Genomic DNA, 12,648 nt, shown 5'->3' on the forward strand with positions numbered 1-12,648 from the left:
GTTTTAACAATCATTTCAAGGTTGCAACATACAAATGTTGCAAAAAAGGAATAACATGTAAGAAATTTTTATATCAAAAATATAAGTGACGGATTCGAATGGAAATCTCCAATTTTAAAATTAAGTTTGGATGAATAAATTTAAACAACTCAAAAATTGAAGCTGAAAACGATCGAAAGTCTGCAAAATCAATTTCATTGCTACACAACATTAAAGTTTTTAAATACATATTTCATAATAAAACTTTTAATCGAAAAGTGACGAATAAGTTCGAGAAGAGCCTTAAGAATGATACGAACGAATGATAAAAGTGTCGAATAAAAATTGAAACAAGAATTCAATTCTTTCTAATAAAATGATCATTAGTAAGATCAGCTGTAAATGCCAACAATCCTTGATTTCTTTTTTTATTGCAAAATAAATGTAACCCATCAAAACCAACGTAAGTGCGTTTAACTGCACCAGCAAAGCTGTGTCAACGAAAAATAAAAGCAAACTCCTACCTTACAAAAAAAATAACGACACTTTAAACCCATCCACCTGCAGTAGCTGTGTTCCATCTTACGCCAAGGTGGCTCGTTTGGCAACGAAGTCAGGCGAAGGAGGTTCCTTGTTGGTAAACCGCGCATAACTACAAAAAAACATCAATGAGAAATAAGAATATAAAGAGGGAGGATAATTTTTTGTGGACTAGAAAAAAAAAGTTTTATATTTTTGTAGGTCTAATACTTACGTTTGTTTATACTTCGCCACATCACGTGGCGTTAGCGAAGGCCTCGTACTGCTAAACGCTTCCATCACATGCCGCTGGCTAATCGTTATCTGCGCCGGTACATTCTGTGCGATGGGGAAAAGAAAGCATTTGAAAAGCAAATGAGCATTTCATTGTTAGTACCGGGCGGGAAAATGTGAAACTTCCTTCAAATCTTGCTCCTAGCAGGGGGCGATCATTATTCAACAGACATTTGCATGTAAAGATCCACTGGCGCTCATCATAATGATCATACGGAATGGTACCCGGAGAGAAAGCTTAACGCTGCCTCGTTTTTCTTCCATTTTAGAAACAGCAGAACGGTACCGTACTGGGAACGACACTATCGACACATATGCATTTACATAATCGGCAGCTCATCATGGGATTTGTCGAAGCACAAGCCGTGTGCCGGTAAGGTGCAATGAACAGTTCGTGCTGCTTTCGCGGAATATCTACGGTACTAGAACGGCATCTTAAGCCATTATCCTTGCACGATGGGAAAAGTAGATGCGGTTCATTAGGGACCGCTTTCTTCGTTCATCGCTTGACACTAGTGTCGATAATCTACCGGAGAAATGTACCCAAACTCCGTATAATGCCGACGAGACGAGAGAATGCGCACGAAAAAGAAGAACGTTTCTAAAACAGCTAAACGCCAAACAACTTCACCTGCAACTCATTATGATTCTTCCGCCAGAGAATGGAGCGACGGAAAGAAAGCACCACATTTCCACCGAATATTAGGAGCATCAGTGCCGGTATATCGGTGTGCGACGACGGTGCGGACTTTGTCGCTTAGCAGTCGACACCACGGGAAACGCGGGTCTTATCTTCGCGCTGTTGAAACTTTTCCGAACACGTTCGCTCGCTCGCATTTCCACGGTGTGCCACGGTTGAAGTTAGCAGCGGGCAGCGAGACTGGAGCGTAATTAAGCCATCCCATTCCAATGGGGTGTGTTTTGCGCTGGTAGATAGTCTAGCGGCCGCGAACTGAGAATCGTTTGGCGAAAGGGGCGCCACCCGAAGTCGTTTCAAAGATGTTAGCGCATAATTAAAATCCTGTAATTAAATGCTACTCAGATGCGGTACACCCGAATGCATGTAAGGGTTATGCAAGAGAGCCAGCAAAGAAATTTCAACAAACTGAAGCAATGAATACGAATAATCTTGATAAAACAAGGGGACGGATTCTTCTGGGTACTGATATTGTATTGAATTGATGTGTTTAAAATCAAATCTCTTATGAGTCATAATAAACCTAATACTTCGATTTCCATAATTTGTTGACACGCAGCCATATTTAAACTAAATATTTTTTAAGTGTTTAGCCTTCCTGACTGACACAAACAAGTTAACTAGGTAAAGGAAACATCAATAAATAACCACAAGAAAGACATTTTTGTGTGCTAACCAGTTTTACCATTCTTTTTCAACTAAAACATATCATGAACAAATGAAAAAGAATAGTCAGCGTATGTTCGAAAGGCGCAATAAAAATAGAGTTATGGAAAGATTAGAAACAAACATACGCACTTCGGCCACATACAGCTCAAGCAAAAAGAATTTTTTGTAAATTGTAAATAAATATCGTTTTCTTATATGGCATGACATCCCTAGTGAGATTTGATTAAATTAAATATTGTAGATTCTTGGGCAGCTTTTCGTTACAGCTTACCTCACAACAAGTGTCATATGTTGATAAAAAAAACGATGGTCCTGGAAATTGGTCGGAACATTCCTTCGTAGATCGTTGAAACACTATAAGATTTCATTTTCGGCTATTGATAATAAGTTGTATAGTAAATTTGATGACCATCAATAAAAATAATCTGACCTAATAACAAACAAACCAAAACGTTTTTTGGTAAGTAACGTAGATTGGTTAGAAGAAAGTAATGTGGGCTAATCGGAAGAACAGAATGAACGGACTGAAATTAATTGCATAACATGAATCATGAACAGATTTTTGCAAATAATAAGTATCATTCCTGAGGCCACATAAGTATAAAATTTTAACATTTTTTTCCATTTCATATTCGAATGGAACATTTACGACAGTAGAAAAAGCAATAACCGGGCTAACAGAAGGAAGAGAACTTGAAACAATTTTGAGATTGACTCATTTTGATCAGAGCTCAAACGGTATGAAAACATTGTGATTCCTAATGCAGAGAAAAAATAAATGTTAAGGAGTTTCCGACGGACAAACTATAGTTGTCGAGGATTTAAAAAAAAAAGATGGATATTTTTTTAGAAAGTTAATAATCATATTCCAAGGGAGATCGCTTACCTCCTCAGAAATGGCGAGACATTCTTGTACGGCTAACATGTTGGCCGTAGTAAGAATGCTTCTAATGTCCGCTCCGGTGTAGTACTCCGATTTGACGGCAAGCTCACGAAGATCAACGTCTTTAGCTAAGACAAGTGATTTACTGTGATTTTTGAATATCTCCAGACGAGCATTCTGTAATGACAAGTGTAGTGTAAAGATTACACTTTAAAGTTGTACGTGAGTGACAAATAACACAGCGCAAAGTACGTACCACTCCGGGGAGAGAACATTCGACCAACCTATCGATACGCCCGGAACGCAGCAGTGCCGGGTCGAGCAGCTCCGGGCGGGAGGTTGCGCCTATCACAGTCACACCCTGGAGCCCTTCCACACCATCGAGCTCCGTCAGCAGTTGGTTGACCACCCGATCCGTAACACCCGTAGAATCGTGTCCACGGCGCGGTGCTAAACTATCGAACTCGTCGAAAAACAGCACACAAGGTTTGGCGCTCCTGGCCCGGTCGAAAAGATTGCGCACGTTTTCCTCGCTTTGGCCAATGTACTTCGCTAGCAGTTCCGGCCCTTTTACAGAGATCATACGAAGGTTCCAGGTTTTTGCCAATTTAGAAACTAGAACGGTACCACAAGTTGACGGCATTAAATTTCGATTTGAATTCTATCTGCTTTGTTCCTACCACAACGTCCTTACCAAGGTATGTTTTACCCGTTCCCGGTGGACCGAAAAGAAGTATTCCTGCTTGATTCCGTAGCGGCGAAGATTCGAAAATTTTTGGGAAACGCGTCGGCCACATCAGCACCTCCTGGAACACTTCGATAGCACTTTCAAGGCCCGGAACTTTATCGCCGGCCACTCCGTCGTCTTCATCTGCTCCGTCGTCGTTTGCCTGCCGATTTGCCTGTTCGATTCCCGCCAAACAGTAGCCGTTTGTAACGTCCAGCGCACTGGCAACCATTTCCTCCGTAACGAGCGGAAACCGACTGTCTTGCTTGTACGCGTAGAAAACGGCTCGATCCACCAGTTGCACCAAGCTCCCGATGGCGTACCCTTCCGTTTGGTTAGCTAGACGCTTCCAGTTGATTCGGCGATCGAGTTTGCACTGGCGGTGCACAAATAGACTCTTTATCGCTATCTCGCGGTCAGTCTTGGTTAGGTTCGGAAGCTTGACGAGCTGCTGAAATAGGTGATATCCGCGAGAAGAGTAGAGACGACGGTTTAAATTGGAAGCGCTGCTGATCGACGCAATGACTGCGATCGGGTTTCTACTGGTAAACTCTTCTATTTGCTTTCGGACCACATCGGAGACCCTGAATAGGAGTAACAAATATTAGTAACCATCACAGAAAGAAAACAAGTTGAGAACTTCCTGAAAAACAGGCCGCATCGATTAACTTACTTATTGTGGTACTCCGCATCCGGTGTGTTCTGGTCACCTGAATGATGTGTAAGTACGTCCAATCCTTCCATAAAGATGACGGCAGGACTGTGGAACATACACAAGTACAATGCGTGACGAAGATCTTTCTGTATCGAGTCCGGCTTGCGTCCTTTGTGCTTGGCACAATCGAACACAGTTGAAAAGCAGTAGTACGGTGCTTCTGCCAATCGTTTAAGAATATTTTGGCAAATCGTTTTCCTTCCACTCTGAGAAGATCCTGCGATGAAGAGAGAATTAAATTAATTAAAAATATTTTATATTGCAACGAGAAAAACATACCCGAAATGAATACATTAAATTGTTGTGGAACTTTATTCCTTTTATCCAGACAGAGGGCATATTTTAAGCGTTCAGTACATTCTTCGGTAATGGCTTCAAATTTTTCCAGCTTTACCCATTTTGAACTATCTTCCACTTCCGTCGAGTTGCCAGTTGATGATTTAACCAGCTTGCCTGAGTCCACCTCCGCGATTTCGTCGACTGGTTTCACCTCTCCCGTGCAGGTGATTTTACTTTGCCGCAAAATGGCGTTATTAACGAGGCAGTACTTGAGTGATGGTGGTTGTAGCTTGATCGTAAGATAATATTCGGGCAACTTGAACAACTGATCCTGGTTAAGCAGCACCGCGTGTATCTTGGAGTTGTACAGAATGAATTGTTTAAACTTTTCCACAATATCTTCTTCGATTTTAGGCGCGACCTTCGTCGCCGGAAGCAGTTCAATTTGATCGACAATATTCAGCGCATTGTGGATGGTTTTGAGCGTTACTTTCTCGCCATGGTTAATCTCCAACTGTTCCATAAGCCGATCGTTTATCTCCACCGTTGGATAGGCGTTCTTCGGAAAGCGCTCGTCGTCGGTGGCCAAACGCACGTTCACGTAGTACTCCCGACCGTCGTTCGTTGTTAGCAGAAACGGTTGATTAATGTCCATCCCGTTCGGTATGTTACTTTTTGTCGTAAGTATATCACACAATTGAGAACTGCTTCGGCGACAGTTCCATTTACCCCGTATTACTCGGAACTCGTGCACTTTCGCCACCTTTCTGCCAAGCGTTTCGACTAACCCATCGATATGCTCTGCCTTTTTTCGATCCGATTTCGATACAGTCGTCGAGGGAGTTTCCTTTGTCGGAGATGGCGTTTCACTGGCGAGAAAATTCGCCATCGATTTGCTGGTCTGAAGACGGTTCAGGTGGCGCTCAAGATCGTTTTCGAAAAGTGAATTACGGACGGCCGTTTGAGCGTGCATGGCAGCTATGGATCCAGCGGAAGAGTTGCTTCCTCCCGTTGACGAACGTTTAAGAGCTGGGTTTGAAGTGCTTCCGGCAGGCGCGATACCATTTTCTTTGTTGCTTTCCACACTCTTCTGCCACGACGTGGGCCGCTTCTTTATCGAATCAACCGAATGCGGTAAACTGGACTCAAACGCAGTAATACTCGGCGACGCGGAAGAGAAACCATTCTCCAGAGCCGTTATGATTTCACGAGACTTTTTTCGTTCCATATTGCGCTGGCGAACAAGCTCTGCTATATTCAAATTGGTGTTACTTCGAGTCAGTTTTGGCATCTCAGGGGTCTTTATAAGCCCAGGGAGCGTTTTATATGGCTCTACCACTAGTTCCGTGTCATTTTCTAGCCTACCAAACGGTAGCGCGGGTATCAGGAACTCTGTAAGAACGGAGATAAGCTTCATTATAACTATATTCAAAATCCAACAAATTCAATTGCAAATGCCTACTTATTTTGAGTTTGATACTTATAGAATCGTTTATCCATACCACCAAATTCTGTCCTTTGGTGACGATTCGAGTTTGATCGAGCAGAATTGATTGAATACGGCTGCTACTTATTTGCTGCAAAAGAAAAAATAACATATTTTAAAGATAGTAAATCTAAATCACAATGAACGTCACCACTTACCAACATTTCCCAATCCTTCTCACTGACCGCGCTCACTTCTACTCGCTTCAACGATCGTACGTCCATTATCATTGCGACCATAACGGCGTCACCTTCCTTTAGGCCCATAGTGGCAGCTACTTGTGCGTTTATGCCGATGTGATTTTCCTGCAACCCACCGCCTCCGTACGGTGCCCAGGACACATAAAACGTGTCGATACGATGCGTCAGGCAGAGACACCCGTTTTTCTAAAAATAAATATCCGTCCCGCGGGTGATTATGAAGCCAATCGAACGGCAGTGACATCAGGCTTGCCTGATTTCTATACAGATTCTTTTGGCCGATCGACTTATCTCGGAAACTGAATACTTATTTTCCACCTTTTCTCGATACTCACATAGCTTGATAGCATCCGATAATAACCATCCGGCAGCGTGACATAATTGTTGCGGAACGGCGAATACGAAACGGTCAACGAGCGGCGGAACATTTTCTTCTCGAGCAGATCGACCGAGGCCACACTGAAACGATAGGAGATGACGGCGAACTTTGAGCCTAGGTAAAATGTACCAACGATAAACACGACATACGAAATGAACTTTTTGCTTGGTAATTGTAAAAACCAAATAAAGAACGGCGGTATCTTATCGCTGTTTCTGTTTTGATCGTTAGTTCCAGCTGAGGGAGAACTGTCAAAATATTGTTAAGTGCGAGGGGTCCACCCAAAGCCAATCAACAGACAGGTCGCAGCATACCAGCCATGTAACGAGCCGAAAACCGTGGGAAATGTTTTGACATTTTGTTTAAATTTTGTTTACTTCTCACGAACAGCGTAGAAGTGTGTAAAACTGCAAATCCACAAAAGTGGAGTAAAACTGCAAATTTGGTATGTTTCATCAACAGAACAAAGAGTTGAGGCGTTCCGAATATGTTCGGGGGAAAGGCTGGTCAACACACTTAATTTCGGCAATCACAGCGAGCAAAAGGATCCATATCCCATGATTTTACTCTGAAGAGCAGTTTCTAAACGCAAGACCATGGATACTGTGATCTAGAGTAACCAACTACCTATTTCGCGAAAATTTTGGCGGAGACCTCTCACAAGTATGCTGGACATTTTTGTAAACACTTTTTTAACCAATTGTCACAACAATAGCGGAGCAAAAAACAGCTTTGACCCGACCTGTCTGTTGATTGTCTTTGGGATCACCAATGCACATGTCAAGTTAGAACGTTCGCAGTGGACTAGAAAACTTTTGTTGATGACTATCATATACAATTACATTATCATACACAGTTGATAATTAGTTTACTCGTAAGCGTAAGTTTCTTTCAAAATTTTATTTGGAGCACAAAAATAGGAATTATGTAGTAATCAACAATATTGAAATAGTGGGGCACGCTCGCACAGCACTCAGCACAAGAAAGCCGGTTTGACAGCTGTCATTTCTCACATTTTTTATGATAAATTTGTGTTTTGTTTTGCTTGCGTATTTTCGTCGTAAATTTGTGTCCTTCGTGCTGCGTTTTTGAGGAAGTGTAATGAGATAACGATTGGCAGTAAACGGACCGCCTAATAAAATGGTTACGGAAATGACGCTGGATTCGGATGAGGACGATGACCTGGATGTGGATTACACCAACCTTACCACGATTAAAAACTTCGATTCAGGTACACACGGCGCGAATGTAGTAACCTCTGCGTAGAACCTTCTCGAAACATCCAGAATTTATTCCGCTTTTGTTCGAAATCTCAGGTGGATCGATGAATCCGTACTCAACGGTTACTCGCACCACAATCGAGGTGACCAGCAACGAACAGTCCCTCCAATCCCGGATAGCAACGAAAGCATCGGCACCGGTTAGCTTGCTGGTGGAAAGTTTGCTGCAGCAACTATGCTCCTTGCTAGAATCGGACCCGGAACGTTCGCGTGCGCTCTACAAAACCATTTGCGAACGATTGCATGCGGTCAACCTGATCGACGAAACGTACACGATGGGCGAGTTCGAAATGATGCGCAGCCAGTACCAAAAAGCGCTGTACCATTTGGTCAGCATCACACGGGGAAACGATTTGCCGGTCGTTTTGCCTGACCTGCAAGAGTACTGGCCGCTTCCATCGGGCCTTGAATGGTCCCGGTACTATCGGGAGTTTGAGGAGCTTTCCTTCATTGCCGGCGGAGGCTTTGGTAAGGTGTACCGTTCACGCAACAAACTCGACGATACCGTGTACGCCGTCAAGAAGGTGACCATTCGATCAACCACCATTAAAAATGTGTTGGTACATTTGGCGGAGGTGAAAACGCTGGCTAGTTTGAACCACATCAATATTGTACCGTACAAAGCTGCCTGGCTTGAGCCGCTAATGTCGCCTGGGAAAAGTAATAGCTCGAACAGTGCATCGTTCGTGATGGATGAAGAGGATGATTATTCATCCCAAGACGAAGATGACGATGAAGCGGAAAATTCGGTCAACAGGAGAACAAAGCGAGATATCAGCGATTCGTTGCGTCGACCAGAGCATGATTCGGAGGAGTTTAGTATTCTATTCGAAAATAGCAGTGAAGGACAAGTCACGGATGGCGATGGTGATGGTGATCGGCATCAGATAGCGGAAATAGAAGACTCCTCTCTAGGCTTGGTTAACATCGAGGATACCCAACCTCACATCAACCTAAAATGGGCCACTTTGTACATCCAGATGACCCTGTGTCACCTTACACTGCGCGAGTGGTTGGATCAGCGTAACGGAGCGGACAATTTTACCCAGTTCTACACCGATTTCTTGCAGAATCGTTTGCAAAACAATCATCTGATGAATTCCATTCCAAGGAACTCATTTTGCCGCCAAAGTTCCCAGTTAGCAGATCCAATCGAAAGTGCTCCGATCGGAAAAGATACGTCCTCCCGGCGTAGCTCGGAATCTTCCAGAGACGAGTCGCAGTCGGAACAACACGTACAGCATCTGGATATAGTGATCGACATCTTTCAGCAGCTGCTCAACGGGCTCAACTACATACATTCGCGTGGCATAGTCCACCATGATATCAAGCCAAGCAACATATTCGTCAGCCTTTCGGATCACGATTCAAAATTAAGCATTCAGTTGGGAGATTTTGGGCTGGCCTGCCCACTCCAGAGCTCGCATGTCGGCGTTGGCTTCGGGACACCGTTGTATGCTGCCCCCGAGCAGCTGGAAGGCAAGTGCGACCCAAAGTCGGACATCTACTCGCTGGGCATAATCTTGCTCGAACTGCTGCTCCCTTTTTCCACCGACATGGAGCGTGCGGAAACGATAAAACAAGTGCGCCATGGCCACTATCCACCCGAGCTGGAGCGTGATTTTACGATGCTGCTAAAAAATCTGCTTCAAATGCACCCTTCAAGGCGTCCCGGGATGCCTGATCTGGTCGAAGCGGTTAACCGAATCCGCATCAACCGCGATAAGGTGATTTCGGAGCTGCGGCGCAGCTTAACGCTACGCGAGGAAGAAATCGCCTGCCTGCGGTCACAGATCGACGTTCAGCAGCGTGTGCAGGTCGAGTCGCACGAGGAACGGATGCTCGTGGAACAGCGAACACGCAGTTTGGTCGTGAAGGAGCAAGAGTTGATCTACATGAATTTGGAAATTCAAAATAAAAACCTACAGCTGCGCACCAAGGAAATGGAGCTGCGCTCAAAGGATGAAGAAATAAATAAGCTGAAAGAGATGTTACGAGTATACCAGGAAAAGGAAGAAAAAGTTCAACGGTCAGAAGCTTAATGAGCATGACATCCAGTGCTAGGATACCCATATCGAATGTTCGTGCATTGATTCAACTCTTACATCGATCATGCGTTTCATGAGCAACATAGAATCGTGACTTCATAACTAATTAGCCTCCCGTTAGTTTATACTTAAAGACTACATCCATATAATTTAAAATACTTCTATAGATTATGGTCTTTACTTACAGACTACTTAGAGAATAATAAAATTGTGATTATTAAAACTATTATTCACGCTGTTTTTGTTTGCTACTACATTTTCGTTTTACAAACTATATTTTATATAGTTGGTATTTGTTTTCGACACCTTTTTACCCAAAGAAGGTTTAGGAAAAAAGAGAATTTGAAAATTCCTAAGGAAAAGCCGAAAAAGAGGAAAATTCAGTAAAAACGGCTTTTTTCCTTATAAAAAAATTAAATTTACCTAAAACGGTTTGACTTATCCCAACGAAGTCTTCTGATGGTTTATTCCTTTTGGTCCAATTAAGGTTTTAGAAAAATGAAAAGTTTGAAAATCCTGCACTAGGACACCTAGTAATTAGAAATGAACAAATTCCCCCAACTATTTTGCAATACACTTCATTGAAAATTGAACTCATTACAAATTTTTATCTGAACTTTGCCGCATAGTATCGAAACTACGATTGGTTGAGTGCACGTGCAATTTTTGCTGCCTATACAATATATAAAAATACCATCGGACCATTGCACTCATATAAATTGTTTAATCGTGTTGTAAGTGAAGACGAAGTCAAGAATCGTTTAGCAGAATTTTATAACATTCTTTGGATTTGGATGAAATGCCGTGTCTTAGAGATGGATCTGTTATTAATATGTGTCGATATCACGGAACATAAGGGGCTTCCTTTGAGTTCCAATGCTTTGTTATTTCAATATTAGCGAATGTTGTTACAATCAGTTTCACAACTTTCCGGTCGGTTGCGATCGTATTAAAGTTTTAAATCGAATCATTCTTAAAATGGCGTGGAAATAAAAATACCACCACATTGGTTTATTATTCAGCAATTGAAGATATTCAAAGCCAATTTAAATTTATATATAATTTATACGTATATAGTATACGAGTATTTTTATGTAATCTCTTCAATACGCGCTGATTAGTAAAAAAATGTATAATTAGTTTTTCCAGGGAATTCTGCTCATTATGTTAACACGCGTTAGCTCGTTATTGTTTCTTGATTCATCAAAGCAAAGCCAAAAGTTTTCTATGAGATTGGAATACAGAGAGTCTGCTGACCACATTGAAACTTCCGCACATTTATCAAGAAACCAAATAATAATATCGACTAATTTTTTTCGATTAAGTTTGTTTCTACTATATTCGACTTCATTCTCACTGAGATCCACGGCAAGATAAGCTTTCATCGCAGTGAGAGAACTCCCCATATCAGTGGTATAACTCAACCAATGTTCGGGCTCATTTTAACACCAGGCTCTTTTTGAACATGGAGGAGGGACAATGGTGGAGCCGATATAACGACGAGCTGTACGGAGACCTCACTGTCGTACAGCGAATTAGTCTCGCCAGGCTCCGGTGGGCTGGTTATGTCATGCGAATGGCACCGGACGACCCAACCTGTAAAGTCCTCTTAGGTTGTCCCGAAGGGCAGAGGAGGCGTGGTAGGCCTCAATTAAGGTGGAACGATGGCATAGACGAAGCCACCAATAAAGCCAGGATACGGAATTGGACCAGTTTGGCGAGGGACCGTGTGCAGTTTCGAATGGAACGAACAGAAGCGGATCAATCCATTCGGGGGCCCCAAGCGGTCGGATAATCGGGGCCCTCCAGACATTTCCATTGCTCTATATGTTTCAATACCTATGGCCAAAATTGGACTTATTTTTTACAACAGCTTGCTATCCATTATACATGTTTTCAGCATATAGTCAATATATATCAGCATGCCAAGACCGCTCGGTGGTTGTAGTGCCACATAAGTAAGTAAGTCTTGTTGAACATCGTGCCAAAAGTTTTTGCCAAACATCTGGAAAACGAAGAATAAACTATACACTATCGGAAAAGAACTTGTTTCATACATCGCTCCAGGAAATATATCTTACAACGAAATTGAACCGATTGTGCGCGTCGCTTTGTCATGTTGGGCTTGACGAATCTTTGTGGCCACTCGTAGCTTTCCACGCTTAACATAATTTGCCGCACGTGAATTCCACATGATATAGCGATACTGTTCTTCTCTGGTTCACTACTTATTTATAAAGTATTCGTCTATTTATCACCCTAAGCTGAGTTTTGCTCCCACGTTGGTCCTGACGGCCTTCGTTACCGAAATTTTTCATGAATCGTATTGCTGACTGATTTAAAAAAGCCAAGAACACGACTGATAAAACTCAATTTGTAGTTTTCGTTCTTTACTAACTTTCGTTCTTTACTTATCCATTTAAGATTGTTATTGTAAAAACCCATTTAATTTTGTAAATTGTATTGTAAATTGTTAAAATGTACCATTTTTAT

General features: G+C 42.4%; 2 protein-coding genes across 2 annotated transcripts; one reads left to right on the forward strand and one right to left on the reverse strand.

Annotated features, from left to right (window-relative positions):
• Positions 1 to 443: 443 nt before the first annotated feature.
• On the reverse strand, positions 444 to 7,047 carry LOC131259827 (peroxisomal ATPase PEX1). Its single transcript, XM_058261421.1, has 11 exons — positions 6,977 to 7,047; positions 6,784 to 6,907; positions 6,407 to 6,634; positions 6,225 to 6,339; positions 4,763 to 6,154; positions 4,442 to 4,700; positions 3,736 to 4,352; positions 3,298 to 3,656; positions 3,045 to 3,218; positions 734 to 837; positions 444 to 631 (listed from the first exon to the last, which is right to left on the reverse strand). The coding sequence occupies exons 2-11, from the start codon at positions 6,874 to 6,876 to the stop codon at positions 562 to 564; spliced, it is 3,411 nt and encodes a 1,136-aa protein (XP_058117404.1). The 5' UTR covers positions 6,877 to 6,907; positions 6,977 to 7,047; the 3' UTR covers positions 444 to 561.
• An 842-nt stretch (positions 7,048 to 7,889) lies between these two features.
• On the forward strand, positions 7,890 to 10,373 carry LOC131259829 (eukaryotic translation initiation factor 2-alpha kinase 1-like). The gene is made up of 2 exons (XM_058261423.1): positions 7,890 to 8,058; positions 8,144 to 10,373. The coding sequence occupies exons 1-2, from the start codon at positions 7,968 to 7,970 to the stop codon at positions 10,147 to 10,149; spliced, it is 2,097 nt and encodes a 698-aa protein (XP_058117406.1). The 5' UTR covers positions 7,890 to 7,967; the 3' UTR covers positions 10,150 to 10,373.
• Positions 10,374 to 12,648: the final 2,275 nt, after the last annotated feature.

This window comes from Anopheles coustani, chromosome 3 (genome assembly GCF_943734705.1).
Source record: "Anopheles coustani chromosome 3, idAnoCousDA_361_x.2, whole genome shotgun sequence".
Classification (NCBI taxonomy): domain Eukaryota; kingdom Metazoa; phylum Arthropoda; class Insecta; order Diptera; family Culicidae; genus Anopheles; species Anopheles coustani.

Excerpts from the sequence above, each read along its gene's own strand:
- LOC131259827 (XM_058261421.1), bottom strand. The coding sequence starts at position 6,876 with ATGTTCCGCCGCTCGTTGACCGTTTCGTATTCGCCGTTCCGCAACAAT. Across the intron at positions 6,635-6,783 it reads ATCGGATGCTATCAAGCTAT|AAAAACGGGTGTCTCTGCCT; the intron begins GTGAGTATCGAG and ends ATTTATTTTTAG. Across the intron at positions 4,353-4,441 it reads GATGCGGAGTACCACAATAA|GGTCTCCGATGTGGTCCGAA; the intron begins GTAAGTTAATCG and ends ACTCCTATTCAG.
- LOC131259829 (XM_058261423.1), top strand. The coding sequence starts at position 7,968 with ATGGTTACGGAAATGACGCTGGATTCGGATGAGGACGATGACCTGGAT. Across the intron at positions 8,059-8,143 it reads GATTAAAAACTTCGATTCAG|GTGGATCGATGAATCCGTAC; the intron begins GTACACACGGCG and ends TCGAAATCTCAG.